Source organism: Elephas maximus, chromosome 19 (assembly GCF_024166365.1).
Source record: "Elephas maximus indicus isolate mEleMax1 chromosome 19, mEleMax1 primary haplotype, whole genome shotgun sequence".
Classification (NCBI taxonomy): Eukaryota; Metazoa; Chordata; class Mammalia; order Proboscidea; family Elephantidae; genus Elephas; species Elephas maximus.
Window position 1 is genome coordinate 24,202,542 of NC_064837.1, and position 21,619 is coordinate 24,224,160.

Consider the following 21,619-nt stretch of genomic DNA (forward strand, 5'->3'; position numbering starts at 1 on the left):
GATGAGAATAAGACCAACTGACCACCCTCATATGCCAGGCTTTATGCCAGGGATTAGAGATACAACTCTGAGAGGGACAGACAGATGCAGCCCCTTGGAGCTTTCAGTGAAGTCGGGTGGAGCCAGGGCCTGCCCACTCTCCTGACCCATGAATGTTGTGAAGAGGCTTCTGGCCCCCCAGCACCCCGAACCCAAGCCGAGCCTGGCAAACCCCTGCCAGGACATCACCCTGCCTCACAGCATCCTCCTTTTCTGCAGGTGGAGGCCTGGAAAACCCACACCTGGCAGGATGAGAAGCGGAGGCCCAGGGGAAGAGAGATTCAATTCAAAGTCTTGGCTAAGTAAGTGTGAGCAGTGAGCATTTATATCTGAACTGTGGCCCTTCCTTCTAGCAGCCTCCGCCTCTAGGCCTTGAAGAGCAGGAACAAAAGAGAAAGGGTGTTATTGGTGGAGTTTGGCTTCGAGAGGTCCGGACACCAATTCCAAGGGTCACCAGCCCCCGTTGCCCAACCGTCTCTCTCCTCCATTTTCCCAGAGGGTCTGAGTAGTGGGCTGAGGGGTGAGGGGAGGAGAAGGACCATTATCAGGGTGGATAGAATGGAGAGAAATGTGGGTTGCATATCCCTCAATTGGCCGCACTCTGAACCCTGTCCTCCTCTTATTCTCCTGGGCCTGCCATTTTCTCCTGGGGGGCTGTCTCAGCACACCGTGTCTGTCTGTCTGTCCCCACAGAGCCGTGCTCTTCGCCTCTGTGCTGATGCGCAAAGTCATGGCATCACGAGTCAGAGTCACAATCCTCTTTGCAACAGAGACGGGAAAATCAGAAACATTGGCCCAGGACCTGGGGGCCTTGTTCAGCTGCGCCTTCAACCCCAAGGTACCCAGCTCAGTCAAATGGGTGTCGCTTTCTCTGCCTGTGTACAGAGAAGACTGGGCAGCTGTGAGCTAGGAAAGTTAAGATGGTTTCTCTACCCCTTGGTGTCTCAGAGCCTTGAGTGTGATAATGTGCGTTATAAATCTGCAATGGAAGGGTACATTTGTCTCCAGGGATCCCCACATTTGACTGAACACACTAAATCAGGGTTTTTGTAGTGTTCCAGGGAACACAGTTTGAGAAACGCTGTCCTAATGCAGCCAAGCCTCAATGTACATGAGCTGCTCTAGATGAATTTTATTCACTTTTATTGGACCCCTTTTATACTTTTTTTAATACAGGGTTGGGTGCTAAGTGGAAAGGGGGCCAAAGATAAGTAAGATGCAGACAAACAAAACACACAAAGATGACTAAGCCATGTCCCTTGGGACAATCACCACATGCTGGGCCAGCGCTGGGCTCTGAAAACACAGCAGTGAGTGACACAGAGCCAGGCCTTACCCTCGGGACAAGGCACGGGGGAGTCCTAGTAGTTGTTATTTTGCAGCTGAAGATCTGAGTGTTATAGGTTAAGTGGTTTTTCCAGAGTCACATGGCTTCTGGGAGACAGTTGTGACCTTAATGATTCAGGGACATGGCACAGACCAATGTGACATCAGACAGGATATGGGTTGTGATCCATACTAGATGAAGACGTAGGCCCAGGAGGAAGGGTTAGGACTGACTACCAGCAAGGTTAGGAGTTCCTGGGTGGCTCAAATGGTTAAGTGCTTGACTACTAGCTGAAAGGTTGGAAGTTTGAACCCACCCAGGGATGCCTCGGACGGCAGACCTGATGATCTGCCTCTGAAAAGTCACAGCCTTGAAAACCCCATTGAGCACAGTTCTACTCTGCGCACATGGGGTCACCATGAGTTGGAACTGGCTTGACGGTCACTAACAACAACAGCAAGGTTAGCCAGGTCGCTGAACAGGTCTCATGGTGCCAAGTCTACCTGATGGCACCCAGGGGTCCCAAACTGCCAGGGGGACTGATGGGCAAGTCGCGCATCCCTGGGCCTGAGTAGAACAGTGAGAAGTAACAGCCATCCCCTGAGATTACCTCCAGGCAAAGCATTTGGGTTCCAGAGGCACCAAAGGGATCATGATTTCTGTTACCTGCTGATGCCAGTTTTGTAGGGAATATGTCCACAGATTCAGAATTTAAAGTAGCAATGAAAGTGGCCAGAGTGGTGTTATTTGGGATATGCAGTATTTTGAAGAATACTAGAACTTGTTGATGGGGGCTTGAAGGGGGAGGAGAATTGAGGCAGACTTGTTCAGATTGGTTAATTTGAGGGAGATCAGTTAAGCACTCCCCTCCTCCGTGCCACCCCCCTGTCCTGGACTCCGGGGATCAGCGATGACCAAGGGGGCTCCCAGCTGGTGGGGAGGGAAGTGCAGGGGGTTCAGTGGTGGGGATTGTGGAGGGACCCAACCTGGGAGCTGAGGGCTGATGTCCACCCTCGGTTCAACCCAGGTTTTCTGCATGGATGAGTACAGGCTGAGTGACCTGGAGAAGGAGCGGCTGCTACTGGTGGTGACCAGCACGTTTGGGAATGGAGACTCTCCCGGCAACGGAGAGGTGGGTGGCCCAAAGTAGCAATGATCTGACGGGGTGGGGTGGGGCCTGAGAGGACCAAAAAAAGGATGAGGGTGGGGCCTGAGAGGATGAAGGAAAGGATCCGGGGCCTCAGTGTGGAGAAGAGGATGTTTAGAGAGTGGGTGTTCAGATCATTCTGGGCTGCCCTAGTGTAGGTCATTTGCCTGCCTCCTTTGTAATTATTGTCGTATGTATGTGTCACCTTTCCTATTACATAGTTTATATTCTTCTGTAAATTGACCTGTTGTTTTACTTAAAAATTCATGCTTAAAGAATGCTATCACTTTCAAAAATTGAAAGTCTGCAAAAAGTTCAGTGAACACAACAAAGATAAGGATTTTTAGCTAGGTACAGTTGCCTAACAGAGGCCTGCTTATTTTTGTTTTTTCAAAAGAGTAACTGGCAAGTATTAGAGAGGTTTAAGCCTCATTTGATACCAACTTGAGGCTTCCTCCCTAATGCTCAGAAGGATGAGAAAGAGAATAACTGCGAGATTGTGGAGAGATTGAAAATCTACTATTCTCCTGTTGGGAATGTAAAACGGTGCAGACACTGTGGAAAAGTTTGGCAGGTCCTCAAAAACTAAACGTAGCATTACTATATAACCCAGCAATTCCACTGCTGGGTATATACCCAAAAGAATTGAAAGCAAGGACTCAGATACTTGTATGTGAATGTTCATAGCAACACTATTCACCATAGCAAAAAGATGGTGACAGGTCAAACGTCCATCAGTGGAGGAATGGATAAACAAAATAAGGTATATCCATACGATGGAATATTATTCAACCATAAAAAGGAATGAACTAACGACACATGGCTAAATGAAAGAAGCCAAACACAAAGGGTCGTATATTGTATCATCCTATTAACATGAAATATCCGGAAGAGATAAAACCGTAGAGACAGAATACAGATTGGTGATAGCCAGGGGTTAAGGGAGAGGGGATGGAGAGAAACTGCCTAATGGATATGACGTTTTACTTTTGAGCGATGGAAATGTTTTGGAACTAGGTAGAAGTGGTAGTTGTACAATGTCGTGAATGTAGATAATACTCCTGAAATGTTCACTTTAAAATGGTTCATTTTATGTTGTGTAGATTTTGCCTCAATACATTATTTTTTTTAAAGCAATAACAATAACAAAATTACAAAAAAGGGAAAATTTCTCATCATTAGTGTTATTTCTACTGGGTCACGTACCACCTAAAGTTAACCTGAGTTCCTGGAAAATAAGGGTTATTTTAGAGGCTAGGGGACCAACTGTTGTCATTCTTACCAAGTTCCAAACAAGAAGAGAGGCCCACACTTCATTAGGAGACCCTCAGAAGTGTCCTACTATATAAGGCAGGCCCCTCTGCCACCAGGGCTGGGTGGTCGGGGGGTTGGGCTATTCTGGGTCTCCCATCAAGGGTCAGGGCCCACATGAGTTGCTGAGGCTCAGCTGGAGTGATAGACAAGTCCTGAACTTGAACTCAAGGCCTGGCACAGAGGTCCCACACATAAACCAACTTTCATTTGTGGGTCTGAAGCCTTCTCCTGCCAGAGGGGAACAGTTTAAAAATGGGCTACGAGAAGGAAAGAAAAAGCCATGCTCTTATGAACCGTGACCTAAGAACTCCGGTGCTTTCTCTTTCTAGAAACTGAAGAAATCGCTCTTCATGTTGAAAGAGCTCACTAACAAATTCAGGTAAGGTTTTTTCCCCACTTCCATCTGTCGAAGCCCTGCCTCGTGGTGGGCTGGGTGGGTGGGACCAGATCTGGGATCCAGGCAATGAACCTAGGTGACTCTAAGGGCATCACTAGGGTTGGTGTCACCCAGTGCAGTAACTCATGGTTCTTCCCCACCCCCCATGGACCTCCTCCCATCCCAGATCATACAGAATCCTTAGCAAGGCTTCCTGTACTAATGTTACTTGTAATTTGTTAATTCCCATGTATCACTCCCTCTTTTCCTTTAATTACTACTTCATTCTCAAAACAGTTATCAATATAGGTTCACAAATAATAATTACCAGAAAATTTTAGCTAAAGGACCAGAAAACTGGACAAAATCAGCAACTACATAAACACCGGCAGCAATAGAAACAACGACGTGTGCTTGTAACATGAGCAGACGACATGATTTAAAGCACTATTGTAATGGGGTGATAATGACAGCTCTGACCAGTGTACATTAAAAGGTTCGAAAAGTAAATTAGCATAGGGTTTTAGGCTTGTAGGTATATAGATACATGTAAGCTGGGCTTACAAAAACTGTTTTTATTGTTATAACTAACTGCAGGGATGTATTTCCAGATAGTCACTTGGGGGTCACCCCTCTGACAGTGTCACCCAGTACGGTCTGCACCTCCCACACCCTCCTAGTTGTGCCACTGTATACGAGGGTCTTCTCTGAAATGTCTAGGAGCAAAGAGAGCCTGGGTCTGAGGTTTGTCCTTGAGTGTGTCAAGGGTCAAGCCACAGAAACCAAGTTCCTCTGACAGGTTAGCAAGCCGATCGTCGGGCAGATCACAGGAGTTGGTGATGAGGGTGGGAACCAGGGAGGACCAGAAGGGGACGTGTACCAGCAGGGCCCCGTGCACAGCTGGAGTGGAATGTCTGGGCTGGCTTGATGGCTATAGCGCTGGGTGCTTGCTGGGTGAGGCTTGCATGGGTTGGCTCACCCAGTCTCTCTGTGTATGTCCTCCTTGGCAGGTATGCCGTGTTTGGCCTTGGATCCAGCACATACCCTCGGTTCTGCGCCTTTGCACATGACATTGACCAGAAGCTCTCCCAACTGGGGGCCTCTCAGCTCACCCTGACAGGGGAAGGAGATGAGCTCAGTGGGCAGGAGGAAGCCTTCCGCAGCTGGGCTGTGCAAACATTCAAGGTCAGTTCACAGCCAGAGACGCCCCGTAGCCCAGACAGGGATGCCGGTGCGCATGTGTGCCCAGGACATCTGTACCATGCATCCTGGGTGGCATGAACTCTGTTGGTCTTGTCGACATGGCCCCCGGTCACTGCTGCTCCTCCTAGCTGCCCCCCACCCAGAAAAACTCTTCCTTTAAATGTGTACCCCATGGGTGGGAGAAGGTGGCTGAGACAGAGTCCCTGCCCTTGGAGAGCTTCTGGTTTTGAGATCTTCCTCCTCTGATTATCTGAGCCACCTTTTGACAACCTTGAATTGTTTCCAGTCTCCCAGCCACAGAGAACTTGGGAACAGGGACTGCACAGTTAGTTCTTTGGACCTATATCAGCATCTTATTAGATCTCTATTTCCCAGTCTTGACCCTGCTGACTTAGAGAACTCAACCCTCAAGCAGAGTTGCGCTCAGCAGTGGTGGTTAGAAGTTAGACAGGTCTTCTCCACATGCCTCCACATCTGGAAAATGGGAGTCATGAAACCTACCTCACAGTGAGGACACAAGGATAAAGTAAGCTAATGTCAATATTAATACTTATAACAGTACAGCCAGTAGGAGAAACAAAGTCTTGATACATGCTACAGTATGGATGAAGCTTGAAAACATTATGCTGAACAAAATAGGCCAATCACAAAAGGACAAATATTGTATGACCTCACTTACATAAAAAGACAAGAAAAGGCAAATGTACAGAGATCAAAGTTTATTAGTGGTTACCAGGGGTGGGAGGATGGAGAAAAAGGGGATTCAAAATCACATTGGAATCACAGTGGAAAAATCACATTGGTGAAGGGTAGGGTTGCACAGTCCATTATTGTAATTGCTGTCAGTAAGTTAAACACCTGAAAGAAGTTGAATTGGCAAAAGTTATGTGATAGATATATTTATAACAAAGACCAAAGGAAAAAAAAAACAGAGCTGCTGCTGAAGCTGCTGATGTACAACCAAACACCTCAAGGGTTTGGTTCCTTAGTTTGGAGGTTTAGGGCCATGGTTTCATGGGACATCTCAGTTAATTGGCCTAATAACATGTTTAGTGCTTCTGTTCTACCTCCTAGTTCGTTGTGTAGTGCCTGGGATCTTAAAAGCTTGCAAGCGACCTTCCAAGGCACAACAATTGTTCTCTATTCACCTGGAGCAACAGAGGAAGAAGGAGAGTCAGGAGTAGGAGGAGGATATGGACTGTGTGGCTAATTGCCTCTGTGAACAACCTCCTCCTTTGCCCTGAGACCAGAAGAACTGGATGGTGCCCGGCTACCATTACTGAACATTTCGATCAAAGATTCCGTAGCAGGATCCTGATCAAAAGGGGGAAAATGCGGATCAGAATTTCAAATTTTCATGGACTCTGGACTTTCTGGAGCCACAGAGGGTGGATGAACCCTGAAACTATTGTCCTGAGATAATCTTTAAACCTTAAATCAAAAATACCCCCTGCAGTCATCTTAAAACCAAACAGTAGTTTAGTTTATCTAGTAAAAAAGGTGTACCTTGAACATTATGCTTTCTTAAGAACTATCTATATGGGATCAAATAGATGACAGCAACTGGAAAGATTAGATAGGAACCTTAGAGGGCAGTCAGTTTATATCAGTGAGGGGAGGGACAACTCAGAAAAGGAGGTGAGAATGGTTATACAACTTGAAGAATGTAATCAATGTCACTAAATTGTACATGTAGAAACTGTTGAATTGATGTATGTTTTGCTGTGTATATTCTCAACAAGAACAACAAAAAATATTCATAACAATAGCAATAGCTACTATGTGCCAAGTCCAAGGCTAAGCACTTATATATAAGTTACCTTTTTGAGCCCTCACATTAGCCCAACAGGATAACTGTGCTCTTGGTCCCCGGGGGCTTCAAATGGTTAACGTGCTCGGCTGCTAACCAACAGGTTAGCGGTTCAAGTTCACCCAAAGGTGCCTTAGAAGAAAGGCTTGGTGATCTACTTCTAAAAAATCCGCCGTTGAAAACCCTGTGGAGCACAGTTCTACTCTGACACACACGTGGTCTTCATGAGTCAGAATCAACTTGTCAGCAACTGGCTTAATAAATGGTAGCCCAAATGGTGATGATGATGATGACTGTTAACATGGGTCTGCCCCATCTCCTTCCAGGCAGCATGTGAGATATTTGATATCCGAGGCAAACACCATATTCAGATCCCCAAGCTGTACACCTCCAGTGAGACCTGGGACCCACACCAGTACAGGCTCGTGCAAGACTCAGAGCCTTTGGACCTCAACAAAGGTACCTGCTTCTCTAACACATGGTGCTCATTGGCCCTTCCTGGGCTCTCTGAGCCTCTGGTCTAGAAAACCACCAGGCCCTTTGAACAGAAGCACTGGTCTGAGGCCACGGAGTACTCGCTTCCCAAGAAGAGTCTGTTGGGTGCATGACTTGAGGGCTTGCTTCGCCTTGTGGGAGGCTGTGTCATGAGGAAGCCCCAGGGGAGGGTGGCTGGAGAAAGAAAGGAGCTTGTGTCCACTGAGGGCCTACTGTGTGTCAGCCACTGTGCTGAGCTCTTTGCCCACAAACTCTAAGTAAGCCCTCACACTCATCCTGCAAGGAAGGTAGACAGAAACTGAAGCTCAGGGAAGGGAATCAAGTTACCCATGTCACACAGCTAGCATGCAGCCTTGTTGGGACCTGAGCCCCAGTCTCCCAGCTCCGAAGACAACCAGGTGTTGAAAGAAGATTCTACAGGGGTAATTCCCAGCTTCCTTTCATGAACTCTCAGGTCTGCCCCCTCAGGATCCTGTGCCTTTGGGATTCTTCTTTTCTTGTACTGTGAGAATCACTCAAGTGGACCTTATCATGAGAACCAAAAAACCAAAAACCGAACCCTTTGCCATTGAGTTGATTCCAACTCATAGTGACCCTATAGGACAGAGTAGAATTGCCCCATAGGGTTTCCAAGGCTGTAATCTTTACAGAAGCAGACTGCCATGTCTTTCTCCCGTGGAATGGCTGGTGGGTTCTAACTGCTGACCTTGCAGTTAGCAATCGAACGCTTAACCACTGTGCCACCAGGGCTCCTTACCATGAGAGCAGTAGCCTCATATTCTGCATGTTTAGGATATAACTTCAAATATACTCTTCTGTGGATTCAAAGCCATAGAGAGGCCCTGGAAATTTCCATACTTGGGCGCCTAAATTCCATTTCCTGACACCTAGCAGCAGTACAGTTAACGTCTTTGGTTAAATTCTTTGGAGTTCCAGGGTGGTGCCAACAGTTAAGCTCTCAGCTGCTAACCAAAAGGTATTCAGTTCAAGTCCACCCAGAAGCACCTTGGAAGAAAGGCCGGGTGATCTACTTCCAAAAAATCAGACATTGAAAACCCTGTGCAGCGCAGTTCTGCTGTGACACAGTGGGATCACCATGAGCTGGAGTGAACTTGGCTGCAGCTGGATTTTAGCAGTGGCACAACCATCCTTTGTCAGGTCAAGGGCCTTTATGTGTGATTCAGAGGCAGAGTGGAAAAAAGAAAAGGAAAGAAAGTGGGACACTGGAAGGTAGTGTTCTGATAGAATTGGCTCAAACACGTGACAGCTCCCCGATCCACACTGAAGACCCACTTAGCCTTTTCCTGTCAGGAAACCCGGGTGGTGTAGTAGTTAAGAGCTGCGGCTGCTAACCAAAAGATTGGCAGTTTGAATCCACCAGGTGTTCCTTGGAAACCCTAAGAGGCAATTCTACTCTGTCCTGTAGGGTCACTATGAGTTAGAATTGACTTGAAGGCAAGGGGTTTGGTTTGGTTTTTTTTTTTTTTTTTTGGGTAGCCTTTCCTTGGAAACCCTGGTGGTGTAGTGGTTAAGAGCTGTTTCTGTCTTTCCTCAGCCCTTGGCAGCATGCATGGCAAGAATGTGTTCACTATGAAGCTCAAATCCCAACGGAACCTGCAGAGTCTGAAATCCAGGTAGGGTAGAGAACAGGGCATCTCACATCATCAATAGACTTTATTTTAATGAAGACCAGAGCAGGTCGGTCTTTGAAAGGAGGGGAGAGAAGTGTTTGCTAGCATTAACAACAATGGAGTCAGTAGACCAGCTCTACGGGTGACCCCAGAGGCTGGCAGTGACATTGGGTCTGGTCTCGATTCACCACAGGCTTATTTTCCAGCTTGAGAACTAGGCAGCTGCTTCACTTCCTCTCCTTCCTCTAACCTTCTCACTGAAAGGCGAGGGGGCAGGAGAAACGCAAACCATTTGGCTCTTTCTTAAGAACTTTCATTGAAAATTTTGGCGCAGAAGGAAACGTCCCCTTCAGGGTAAGGAAGTGTAGGCTTTATCTGTGCTGTCCTTCTCCCCCATTCATTAGAAAAACTGGCCTCTGTTCCTATAAGAACAGCGTTTGTGCTGGGGACCAGGAAAGGTTTCTCCCCGTGTCCACATGTCACCAAATGGGATCTTTTCCCTAGGAGAGTCAGAGGCCAAGACCTTAGGAGGTTTGCTCAGGGATGTGTGTGGTCCACTCTTCACCCCCAGGGGGAGGCTCAGACCCAGCCAGCCCTGGGGTCTCTTGAACATCCCCACCTAAGCATGCCAGCGATCCAGGTTCATGGAAAGGACACGTTTCCTGGGGAAACTGGCCCGCCCTCAGGGAGCTATGGAGGAAATCCTGACGGCGTCAGCGGATGCTTCTTTTTCCCTTCCCCAGCCGAGCTACCCTCTTGGTGGAACTGTCCTATGAGGGCAGCCAAGGCCTGAACTACCTGCCTGGAGAGCACCTCGGGGTTTTCCCAGGCAACCAGCCGGCCCTGGTTCAAGGCATCTTGGAACGCCTGGTGGATGGACCTGCACCCCACCAATCGGTGCGCCTGGAAGTCCTCAGTGAGAACGGTGAGTCATCTGCATGGGGGCATCCCACTGAGGCAGCCCCGGTAGCCCCTGCCACCCCACCTCTCCCCACCCAGCCCACCCCTGAGGAGGGGCTGAGGCTGAGGGTGGGCCTCTGCTGTGGACCACTGCCCTGTCCTTCCTGCTGGGTGAGGCCGGCTTTCCAAAGCCTGCAACAGTTCCCTCCTAATAGCCAGCTAGCTGGAAACGGCTGCGTGTTTGGGACCATCTGCCCAACAACTCCAGAGGCTGGGAATCTTTTTCCATTCATTCTTTCACTCACTTAGCCACATTTTTGTTGACTGATTCGTTTACTTTTCAATCAAAATTTTAACCAGTACTATCTATATACTAGGCAGATTCTGGGTAAAAAAAATTAAGGAGCCTCAGTGTCTGCCCTCAGGGAGCTCACCACCAAGTACGGGAGACAGACATACAATAAGATAATAATAATAATAATAATTATTTGTTATATTCATTTGTTGGGTAGTTATTGTATGCCAGCATTTGCTGGGTAGTTACTATAGGCCAGCATTTCCTATGCATTATCTCTTAGTCCTCATAGCAGACGCGGGCATGCAGCTAGCCTGGTGATAAAATAGAAGAGCGTGGCATCTGAGTAAAATGGTGAGCTTTGAAGGCGGACAGTCGTGCCTCACTTACCAGCTGGGTGGCCTTGGGCGTGTGACCTAACCTCTCTAAGCATGAATTTCTTTGTTCGTAAATAGGGATAATAAAGCCTTCTTTGCCTTGTAGTTTTGTTATGAAGATCAAACGTGCAGCCTTCACCACAATTTCGGACACAAACAAATGCAGGAATGGAAAAATGTCCATTTCACACAGGCTAATTAAAATTTTAGAGTCCCTGGGTGGTACAGTTACTGTACTCACCTGCTAACTGAAAGGTTGGAGGTTCAAGTTCACCCAGAGGCACCTCAGAGAAAAGGTCTGGTGATCTTCTGAAAGAATCAGCCGTTCAAAACCCTACGGGGCACAGTTCTACTCTGACACACGGGGGGTCACCATAAGTTGGAATCAACTCAATGGTAACTGGTACGGGTACCACCAAAGGTCTCATTTGTCCCTACCTTCCCCTGGGTGATGGACAAGGGCAGGCCATAGGTGACCAGGAGGAGTGTGGCTAGCTCCTGGCCATCCCCACTGTGGAGAAGACGCATGTCCTGGGGAGAGCCCAGAGCACTCTTTTCCTGTGCAAAGGCGAGACCATCAGTCTCCATGTAGCGGAGATAGTATGGGAGTGGCAGGCACTAGGAGGCGTAAGCTAATGTCATTGACACATCATGGGCCTCCCAACCCATAGGAATAACTCCCTGATCTTAGTTTCCTCAGAGATAATGATACCTCCAAAGTATGTCGCCCCCTAAACAGGGTAGCCAGCATAGGAAAGTGGGGGTCAGAGGAGCAAAGTCTGGTAGTGTCCCCCACTGGTCCGGAGAGCAAGAGAGCCTGAAGCTTGGGGACAAGGGGGCAGGAATGTCCTCATGATGGTAGGGAGACAGACGTGGTTCATCACACTGCAGGTCTAGATGAAATAACAATAATAATATTAATATATTTGCCCAACATTTATTGAGCACCTACTGTGTACCAGGCCCTGTAGAAGTACTTTATGTGCATTATTTCATTCAACGTTCATGAACATCCAGTAAGATGGGTTTTGTTATCAGATTTTACAAAGAAGGAACCCAAGGTTCAGAGGGTTCAGTCACCCAACTAGCAAGTGGGGAGCCAGATATTGAACCTGGGTCTGCTGACTCCAGATTTTATGCTGTGACTGCCCTGCATACTGCCTTTTGGGACTCCCTGAGACTTGCTATCTCACTTTGGGCTGAGTTTATGCTCAGACAGCACCTCTTGGTATAGCATACCTCAGGGTGGCTGGATTAGGGTCATGGGCCTCTAGGGTGTACATCAGTCTGTGGTGTGTCTAGTCATTGTGAGTCTGTAGTTCCCCTGTAGGTGTTCTGCTAAAGTTCCGGTCTAGGCCAGAGAAGGACTGGATTCTGGACCATGGCTAGTTTATCAGGATTATGTCAACTTGGGTGCCCATTGGAGGGCTGTTGACCAGCTGTCCCTGGCAACCTCGGTACCACATTCTTTCCACGTTTTGCTGTTCCTAGAGCCAGTACCTTAGAGTCTTCCCTCCCCTGAAGCTGGGGAATGGAGGGTATCTGGCCTCAGAGGCCTCGTCACCCTCCCAGAAGCCCAAACAGGGATTTTTATCCGTCCTGACTCCTTCCTTCCCTTTCCAGGCAGCTACTGGGTCAGGGATAAGAGACTGCCCCCCTGCTCACTCAGCCAGGCCCTCACCTACTTCCTGGACATCACCACACCCCCAACCCAGCTACTGCTCCGAAAACTGACCCAACTGGCCACGGAAGATGCTGAGAGACGGAGGCTGGAGGCCCTGTGTCAGGTGAAGTTTGGGGCTGAAGGGTGGGGAAGCAGCAAGGTCTCAAAGTAGGAGGACCCAAAGCCCAGAGCTACTCTTTAACCTCCCAGGAGGATCCACCCCAAAACCCCAAAGTGAGACTTGTCAAAACCTGGTGGGAAGCCAGACACCATGTCCCATGCCATCTCTAGGACACTGTTGTGCGACGGGAACTGAATTGTTCTGTGTGTCTGCAAGATGCAACCACAGTGCACTTCCTCAGAAACTAGCTAGAAAAGGGGTAGCCATCATGTCTCGTCTGTCTGTCTTTGTATTCCCAAGACCCGAAACAGGCCTGGGATGTAGGAAGTGTTGGAGGATGGGTGGTGTGGATGAATGGATGAATGAATGTAGTGACAGATGGATGGTTGAATTAATAAATTAATGAGAGGATGAATTTACTCATCTGCAACTTTCTGGGTCCAAGTCTTTGCAAAAGGCACGGGACACCATTATTATCATCGTCAGTGTTGCTAATTAGTTTGATTCCAGCCACCACCACAACTGTTATTCTGTGGCAGTAGTATACTAACTTGACATACATTTTCTCATTTAATTCACACAACATTTCCACGAGGTAGGCAATACTATCCTCATTTCATAAAGATTAATTAATTGGAACAGGTTTCCACAGCTAGTAAAGGCATCCAGCTGAGATTTGAACCCAGGTCTGTATGATACCACAGTCCTGGCCCAAATTAGATGACAGTTAATCTTTGCCCACACTAGTTACTGACAGTGGCGTTCTAAGCACACAAGTTAGATAAATGCTACTCTTTGGACTGAATTCCATGAGGATGAGAACTACAACACCTCCAGCTTGATTGTCTCAGCACCCTGGACAGCGTCTGGCACCTGGCCATGTTTGTTGAGTGCGTGAAAGAATGCAAGAATACTGAATGGCAGCCTCCTCCCCCAGTGTGAGGCAGGCGCCTGGGTCCCTCACACTGCCCTTGGCTTTCAGCCCTCAGAGTACAACAAGTGGAAGTTCACCAACAGCCCTACATTCCTGGAAGTGCTTGAGGAGTTCCCGTCCCTGCGAATATCTGCTGGCTTCCTACTCTCCCAGCTCCCCACTCTGAAACCCCGGTACTACTCCATCAGCTCCTCCCAGGACCACACGCCCGCAGAAGTCCACCTGACTGTGGCCGTGGTCACATACCGCACCCGAGGTGAGTGCTGGGCCAGAGGCTTTGAAGCAGTCCCACCCATGTTCAAATCACAACTGTGCTACTTCCTGGGCAGCTAGACAACATTCCTGAGCTTCAGTCTCCTCATCAGTTAAATGGGAGTGGGCATACTCACCTCCTAGAGCTGTTGAGACAGTGGTTAAGCGTTTGACTGCTAACCAAGAAGTCCACAGTTCAAATCCACCAGCCACTCCTTGGAAACCCTATGGGGCAGTTCTACTCTGTCTTATAGGGTCACTATGAATTGGATTCGACTCGATGGTAGTAGGTTGTTTTGTTTGTTTTAGAGCTATTAATAATGGTAGGTTGGTAGGTGGTGGGTAAGAGATATCACTATGAACTAGGTACTGAGCTCAGCCCTTTGCAGATGTGTGATCAGCAGCCCAATGAGATGGGTACTGTGTGCATTTCACAAGTGAGGAAACTGAGGCACAGAGAGGTTAAGCCACTTGTTCAAGGTCACATTTTAGTAAGTAGAGAGCTGAGATTATAATCCTAGAAGCCTGACTCCCGTGGCCAAGTTCTTAACCACCTTACTCTGCTGCACTGTTGGGAAAAGTCCTTGAGATCAAATGTGGAAAGTACCTGGTACTTAGTAGGAGCCTGAGGATTCTTAGTCGTAGTCCGGTCTGCATATAGGGGGTGATTCTGCATCAATTGTTCATTCATTCACTCATTCATTCAGCAGTGATTTATTTCACACCATAGGTGTGGAAAGACAGCAGACAGCTCCTGCCCTCATGGAGCTTCCATTCTGAAGGGGCCAGTGAAGAGATACTCCTAGAAATAATTAGATATTTGTCATTATATAGGCGCTAAGAAGGGAAGCCCAGGGGGCTATGAGGCCAGAGAATGGGGATAGAACTGTCATAGACTGGGAGGTCCAGACTCTTGTCTGATTGACCTTGACTCCTCCACTGGATGAATGGTGCCCCTGCCATGTCCACTGTAACTGAACATCTCCTGGGTTGGCAAATCCAGGGAGCTGGCCCACATCTCAGTAGCCTTTTGTGCTCTGGAAAACACAATCACAGTTTCTAAAAACTGGGAAGACTCTCTTTATCTGCTGGGCTGGGCACATCCACACCGGTAAATCTCAATCCTCAGATTGGGGGCAGAGAGGCAGGCATGTCTTGCAAGAGCCAGATTCAGCCCAGAAGAAAACCAAAGAGACTTCTCAAGTTGGTTGGGGGTTTCCTTTAAATGCTGGACCATTGGGAAGGGACTGTAACCCAGGTAAAGCTGGGGTTTCCACAAGTCCAGGAGGGGCCCCTGGGGGAGAAAGTGAGCTGTCAGAGCAGACCAGAATGTGGAAGGTCATCCATTCGTCCATTGCTCAGGGCTCCGACCAGCAAAGGCAACACTGGTGAGGACACTCAGGGTTCGTGACTATGGTCAATCCTGAGGGGTCACTTCCTGCTGCTGTCAGCAGGGTTGAGTCGTGGACTGGGGGGATCTCTGAAGAAATTCTTTTGGAAGGAGCACTGGAGTAGGAGTCAGGGAACCTGAACTCTCAGCCTGCCTCTGCTGCAGTCTGAGTAACCTTGTACAAGTCACTATCCCTCTCTGAGACTCAGTTCCTGCAGCAGCAAAGGGAGTGATTTGCTGAGACACTAAGTCCCTCCCAGCTCTCACTGGCTCTGAGTGTATAGAGGGTGGATCTCAGACCCAGAAGGAAAACACTGTACCAGCCTCCTCCATGAAGCCCTCTGAGGGCCTGAGTGGGGCAGTTGGAGGAGGCCTATCAATGTGGGAGGGGCAGCTGGTACAGTTCCTGCACGGGCAGCGGGAGGGACTGACAGTCAGGCCTGTGTCTGCCCTTGCAGATGGCCAAGGTCCCCTGCACCACGGCGTCTGCAGCACTTGGCTCAGCAACCTGAAGCCCCAAGATCCAGTGCCCTGTTTTGTGCGCAGGTAAGGACCACCCCTACTCCGTCCCTGGTGGGACCACTGGCCCCTGAGAGTTCCGGAGCGAAAGGGAGTGATCTGGGGTTTGGGTGCCCCTGGCCCATAAAGAAGGCACTGGGGTCACACTTGACATCCCCAGTCTGCCCCCTGGATATAGAGTGTGGCTGAGGCTCTAGCAGTATTAGTGGTGGAGGCAGGGGTGGTGGGGCCAAGTAAGATGAGAATCGGGCCCTTTTACAAAAGACCCCAGGGGGAGGCAATGGCATGCCTCAGAAGGGTAAATGAAGCAGCTTTCAGGACTCTGGAAATCAGAATTTGAGCTCATTGTCCTCTCCATCCCCCTCCCCCCGCCCCACTACCACCCCCAACCATACACCTGACTCCCCAGCCCCTGAGCTGTGTAAGCACCTGGCCCAGGGAGTCTGAAAACTGGGCCTCTCTCCCTCCATCCCGTTTAGTGCCAGCGGCTTCCAGCTCCCTGAGGACCCCTCCCAGCCTTGCATCCTCATTGGGCCTGGTACGGGCATTGCCCCCTTCCGCAGTTTCTGGCAGCAGCGGCTCCATGACATCGAGCACAAAGGTACAGCTCTTGAGGCTTCCAGGTTGGGAGGGGGTGCAGGGTGGCCAGTGCCTTCCTGGGAGTAGAGCTAGAACCAAAAGCAAGTTGTGCCACCACCCCACAAATGTTTCCTGGCCCCTCTCCCGGGTGAAGACCTCCCAGGTTTGCCTCACCTCCTGCGGGCCCCTGTGGAGTTAGAATTTCTGTCTTCCTTTGTCTTCCACATTACAGCCAGCCAGGGCTCCTTCTCCAGGCGGTGAGGGTGATGGGAAAAATCCCAGCTTTTGAATTCTGATGGGCTGAACTGGAATCCTGTCTCTGTGTGACTGGGACAAGTTATCTGAAAGCTTTGGGTCTCAGTTTCCTCATCTGTGAAATGGGGATAATACTAGCTAGGAAACTACTAGATAAACCTGTTTCTGTCCAGTCAGCTCCAACTCATGGCAACCTCACGTGTACAGAATAGAACTGCACTCCATAAGATTTTCAAGACTTTGACCTTTTGGAAGCAGATTTGCCAGGCCTTTCTTCTGAGGCACCTCTGGGTGGGCTTGAGCTGCCAACCTTTTCATTAGTAGTTGAGCACAAACCTTTTGCACCACCCGGGGACTCCTGCTATACTAGATAGGACAGGGTAACGTGTGGACGAGATGAGAATGGGAGTTGGGGTGCCCAGCATGGTCAGGCCATGAGCCATGGCCCGCCCTCTGGTGGCCATCGTGGTAACTGCACCTGCTGCGTCTTGCAGGGCTCCTGAGAGGTCCCATGACGCTGGTGTTTGGCTGCCGCCGCCCTGATGAGGACCACATCTACCGGGAGGAGATGCTGGAGATGGCCCGGAAGGGAGCGCTGCATGAGGTGCACACAGCCTATTCTCGCCTGCCTGGCCAGCCCAAGGTAAACACAGAACCTGCCTGCTCAGTGGGTAGAACAGGAAAAGCACAGACCCCGGCTGTGCCCTGGCCCCGCAGGAGCCTCTTCACCTCTCTGAACTTCCATCTTCTCAGCTCTAAAATGGGGTGATTACAGAAACATCAGAGTGCTGCTGTGATGATCCTTATGTCCACTTTTCCAGTGAGGTTGGGGACTTACAGGGTCACACGGAGAGCTAATCCCCAGCGTCCACCTGCCACCCCAGGACCCCAGCAGCTCCCCTGGGATACATGACTGCCGGCTTCATGCTGAAACACAGCAAGGGTGGTGGGCAGCACTGCTCCTGCCATGGCCCACCGACAGGCTCCTGTCCTGTGGGGCGTTTTGCCCTGTAAGCCTGGGGAGTTGGAGCAGACTCTTGGCTCAGTCCTCATGAGTGGGTCTGTCAGGGCTCCTCTTGGGCCCAGATCCCATGCCTGTGCTGGGATCACCTGTTGTGGGACAAGAGCAGAGTCCCCCAACTGACCCCTGGACCATCTGTATAATGGGATCCTGGGGCTCTGTGCCCCCAGCCCCAATAACAGCAGGGATCCAGTCCCATGGACAGTCTACATTGAAAGACCCCCTTTTGTTTTTTGGAAGGGTGTAGGCAGGTTGGCCTTAGAGCTCGGGTGCAGGAGCTGGCTTGACTGATCATCTATGAAGGATGATGAATTCAGAGAGTGCTGGGAGTCCCCAAGGCTTCAGCTCCTTGAGGGCAGGACTGAGTGCAAATTTCACTTCCAGCCTCATCCTGGGCCTAGGCCGGGGAGGGTGTCAGTGCACCTCCTCATCCTTAGCCTGGTCCCTGTGCAAAGTCCTGTCTGGGAGGGCAGCTCACCCTGCAGCTGTTAATGCCCCCTCCTGCCTCCCTGTAGCCAGCAACCGCTGACTGCAGGCCCTTTCCTGGTAGCAGGGACTTGGCTGCTGTGGGCTGGACCCACCTTCTACTCTGGTTTCAGGTCTATGTTCAAGACATCCTGCGACACCAGCTGGCTGGCGAGGTGCTCCGTGTGCTCCACAAAGAGCAGGGCCATCTCTACGTCTGTGGGGATGTGCGTATGGCCCGGGACGTGGAACAAACCCTGAAACAGCTGGTGGCTACCAAGCTGAGCCTGAGCGAGGAGCAGGTTGAGGACTATTTCTTCCAACTCAAGGTATGGCAGCTGGTGTGTGGGCTGGTAGTGCAGGGCCGAGGAAGCCAGGACCAGGGAACCAGGATCAGGGAGTAATGCGTAATCAGGAGAAAATGAGAATGGGAGTTGCATACCCAGCATGATCAGGCCTTGAGCCATGGCCTGCCCTCTGGTGGCCATTCTGGTAATTGCAGCCTACTGGGTCTTGCAGGCTCCAGGGCCCTTAACCTCAATCTCCTCAGCTCTAAAATAGTGTAATTACACAGGATCAGGTAATTAGCCAGGATCAGGGAGCCAGAATCAGGGAGCCGGAATCAGGGAGCCAGGGCTATGGGAACCAGGATCAGGGAGCCAGAATTAGGGAGTCTGGGCCAGGGGAGCCAGGTTCAGGGAGTCAGGACCAGGGGAGCCAGGATCAGGGAGCCAGAATCAAGGAGTCAGGATCAGGGAGTCAGGACCAAGGAAGCCATGTTCAGGGAGCCAGGTCCAGGCAGCCATGATCAGGAAGTCAGGGCCAGGGGAGCCAGGATCAGGGACCAAGGACCAAGGGAGCCAGACCCAGAGTCCTGGACCTCAGAGGAATCCTAGAGGTGGCTGGTGTTCAGAGTTAGATGGGCTCTTAGGAGGCCTGACTAAATATCTTGGTCTGGTTGCCACCTAGCTTTGAGAAGTCAGGTGAATGTTTCTACTTCTCCTGTGGAATGGGAGCAGAGTCCCCTGGCCTCTCTCCAAGACCCCCTTTCAGAAAGTAATTGTATAGCCAAGGACTCCACAGAGGGCAGGGCTGTGAACACCAGGGAGAGGAAGGCCATCCCCTCTGCCAGCCTCTTGTGAACCTCACACTTGTTATTTACTCACAGGTTGGAGTCTCCTCACCCCCATCCCCACCAGCACCCTGCAAGGGTGCAGGGAAGGAAACGCATTTTAACAGTGATAATAGTAGTGGCCGTTATCTAGTGCTTACACTGGGCCAGGCACTTGCCAGTGATTTTCATGTGGTATTTCACTCAGGCTGAGGGAGCATTATTCTCCCCACTTTACAGAGAGGGAAGGGAGCTTTAAGGGGTCTCACAGTCTCTCTGGCTCCAAAGCCTGCTTGTTACTTCTGTACCTCTAAGTCACATTCATTCATTCAACTGATATTTACTGAGCACCTACTATGTGCTGGGGATAGCGCAAAGAGCACAAATTCTTACCTAGAGGGAGCTTACATGCTAGTGGGGCTGACAAATAAGAAACAAAGCAAGTAAAATGTATAGTGCTTGGGAGAAAATTTAAGCCAGGAAGCGGGACAGGGTGAGTTGAAGGGTGTACTTCGAAACAGGGTGGTCGGGGAAGGCGCCACCAAGAAGGTGATATTTGAGAAAAAAGCCTGAAGGAGGTGAGGAGTGAGTCCTGTGAATATTGAAGGAAACAGAGTTCCAGGCTGTTGAGGCGGGAACAGCAGGTGGAAAGGCCCTGAGGTGGAAGTTAGTCTGGCATGATTGAAGATCAGCGTGGAGATCGCAGGCATTTCCTCAGATGTGTTCAGTGGGTTAGTAGGTGTTTGGCATCAAAAAGGTTCCAAGCTCAAGTAAGTTTGATCTGTACAAAGGTTAATGTGTTTCTTTACTACAAGACTTCTCTGAGCCTTTAATATGCTACTGTATATGGAACGCTGCAAACCTGGGAGACAGTTGCAGAATTTCCCAAATGTATTTGATCTCAGAGCTCTCATTTCCTGAAGCATCTTGTGGGGCCAGTCCTAGGTAGGAAATGAGAAACACCATCCATCGTAAAGCCTGAGGAGATGTTTTGATGGTTTCCCCAGAGCAGACGTTGATAGAGATTAACAGACTTTGATAGAGATTATAAGGGTCTAAATAAAGTTCAAGTATAACCTCAGCATGACAGTTGAGAATGAATGGCTTGTGAATGAATGTGTGGCAACCCCAGGCATTCATTCCGGCCTGGACCTGATGAATGAAAGATGACTAGACCAGCAGAGCTGACACATGATCTCTGTTTTCCCTTCAAGAGCCAGAAGCGCTATCATGAAGATATCTTTGGTGCTTTATTTCCCTATGAGGTGAAAAAGGACACAGCAGTGGGCCAGCCCGGTGAATCCAGAGCTCTGATGACCCATGGAACAAGTTGAAGCCACTGGCATGGAATTTAGTAATAGAGTCAACTTCCAATTATCCATGGCCATAGGGTCAGGGGAGATGGAGGAAAACAGTACCCCGCAAGCTTCACATCTCATTACCCTACTTCCTTCCTTCTCAAGCCCTTTGCTTGACTTGCTATCAAGTAACAGCCTGGACTGGTTGGGGCCTCCTCTTTCCCTTGAGCCCAGCGGTCCCCAGATAGTGGGGAATTGGGGCCTTATTGGTCCCTTTGAGACAATCTACAATGCTCTGCCTGGCAAGTGCATGAGAGAAGAATGGAACCTTCTTCTGACATCACCACTTCAAATGTCCGCCAGGAGGCGCTGTCTGCCCACTCTGTATTTAGCCGACCTGTGTACAGTTATTTATGCCTCTGTATTTAAAAAACAAAAACAAAAAAAACCCCAGCCTGTTCTGGAGCACCACTTGGGCCTTTCCTGTATGATTCCTTGGTGGAAATATTTATATGAAATGCATTTTATTTTAACCACATTATGTGTGTGTGTGTTGGTCTTTTGTAGAGAAAGAGGTCCTGGTTGTATAGAGTAGGGGGTGCCACAGCCTGGACAAAGAGCCCCCACAAAGGGACATACCTACCAGGTCATGGCTGCATCTCTGAAAGGGTCCCCAGCTACAGAGGCAGCAGGTGGATTTTTGTGCCGGGGGGGGGAGTTGTGGGAGGGGACACAGGCTTGCCTCTGGGGTGTCTGAGTTGTGCTTCTCACAGAGAGCTTCTTAAACTTTTTACATATGGGAGTGGCAAGGGCTGGGATTCTGTATATGATGCCAGTTCCTTAGGGAAGGCCTTGACCACAGCCTGGCTTAGAAAGTCATCATATTTTGCTCTGGGGCCACCTGTTTCATGAGAGTTTTGCCAACAAGACGGGTGAGGTCTGTCTGCATGTTGAGGACGTGGGTGTGAAAGGAAGGTACACGTCTTCCACACCTGTGAGTTCCAGGCTCTTTCTGGGGGAGAAAGCTTCTGAAGGGACTGAGCCATGTGTCCTTCTTCTAAACAGAACCAAGAAAGGAACTCAGCCAGGGGCCAACT

The 21,619-nt window shown here is 49.6% G+C and overlaps 1 protein-coding gene across 2 annotated transcripts in view; it reads left to right on the forward strand.

Moving 5' to 3' along the window:
- Positions 1 to 21,054, forward strand: part of NOS2 (nitric oxide synthase 2) — a 41,473-nt gene extending 20,419 nt beyond the window's left edge. For both annotated transcript variants that reach the window (XM_049860999.1, XM_049861000.1), the window contains exons 12-26: positions 259 to 341; positions 733 to 877; positions 2,394 to 2,498; positions 4,157 to 4,206; positions 5,214 to 5,388; positions 7,543 to 7,675; positions 9,267 to 9,345; positions 10,086 to 10,267; positions 12,538 to 12,701; positions 13,681 to 13,888; positions 15,733 to 15,820; positions 16,273 to 16,394; positions 17,122 to 17,270; positions 18,248 to 18,442; positions 20,439 to 21,054. In XM_049860999.1, coding sequence (XP_049716956.1) covers positions 259 to 341; positions 733 to 877; positions 2,394 to 2,498; positions 4,157 to 4,206; positions 5,214 to 5,388; positions 7,543 to 7,675; positions 9,267 to 9,345; positions 10,086 to 10,267; positions 12,538 to 12,701; positions 13,681 to 13,888; positions 15,733 to 15,820; positions 16,273 to 16,394; positions 17,122 to 17,270; positions 18,248 to 18,442; positions 20,439 to 20,558 — 1,998 coding nt within the window. In that variant the 3' untranslated portion in view covers positions 20,559 to 21,054. The remainder of the gene's footprint in view (positions 1 to 258; positions 342 to 732; positions 878 to 2,393; positions 2,499 to 4,156; positions 4,207 to 5,213; positions 5,389 to 7,542; positions 7,676 to 9,266; positions 9,346 to 10,085; positions 10,268 to 12,537; positions 12,702 to 13,680; positions 13,889 to 15,732; positions 15,821 to 16,272; positions 16,395 to 17,121; positions 17,271 to 18,247; positions 18,443 to 20,438) is intronic.
- The last annotated feature ends 565 nt before the right edge of the window (positions 21,055 to 21,619 follow it).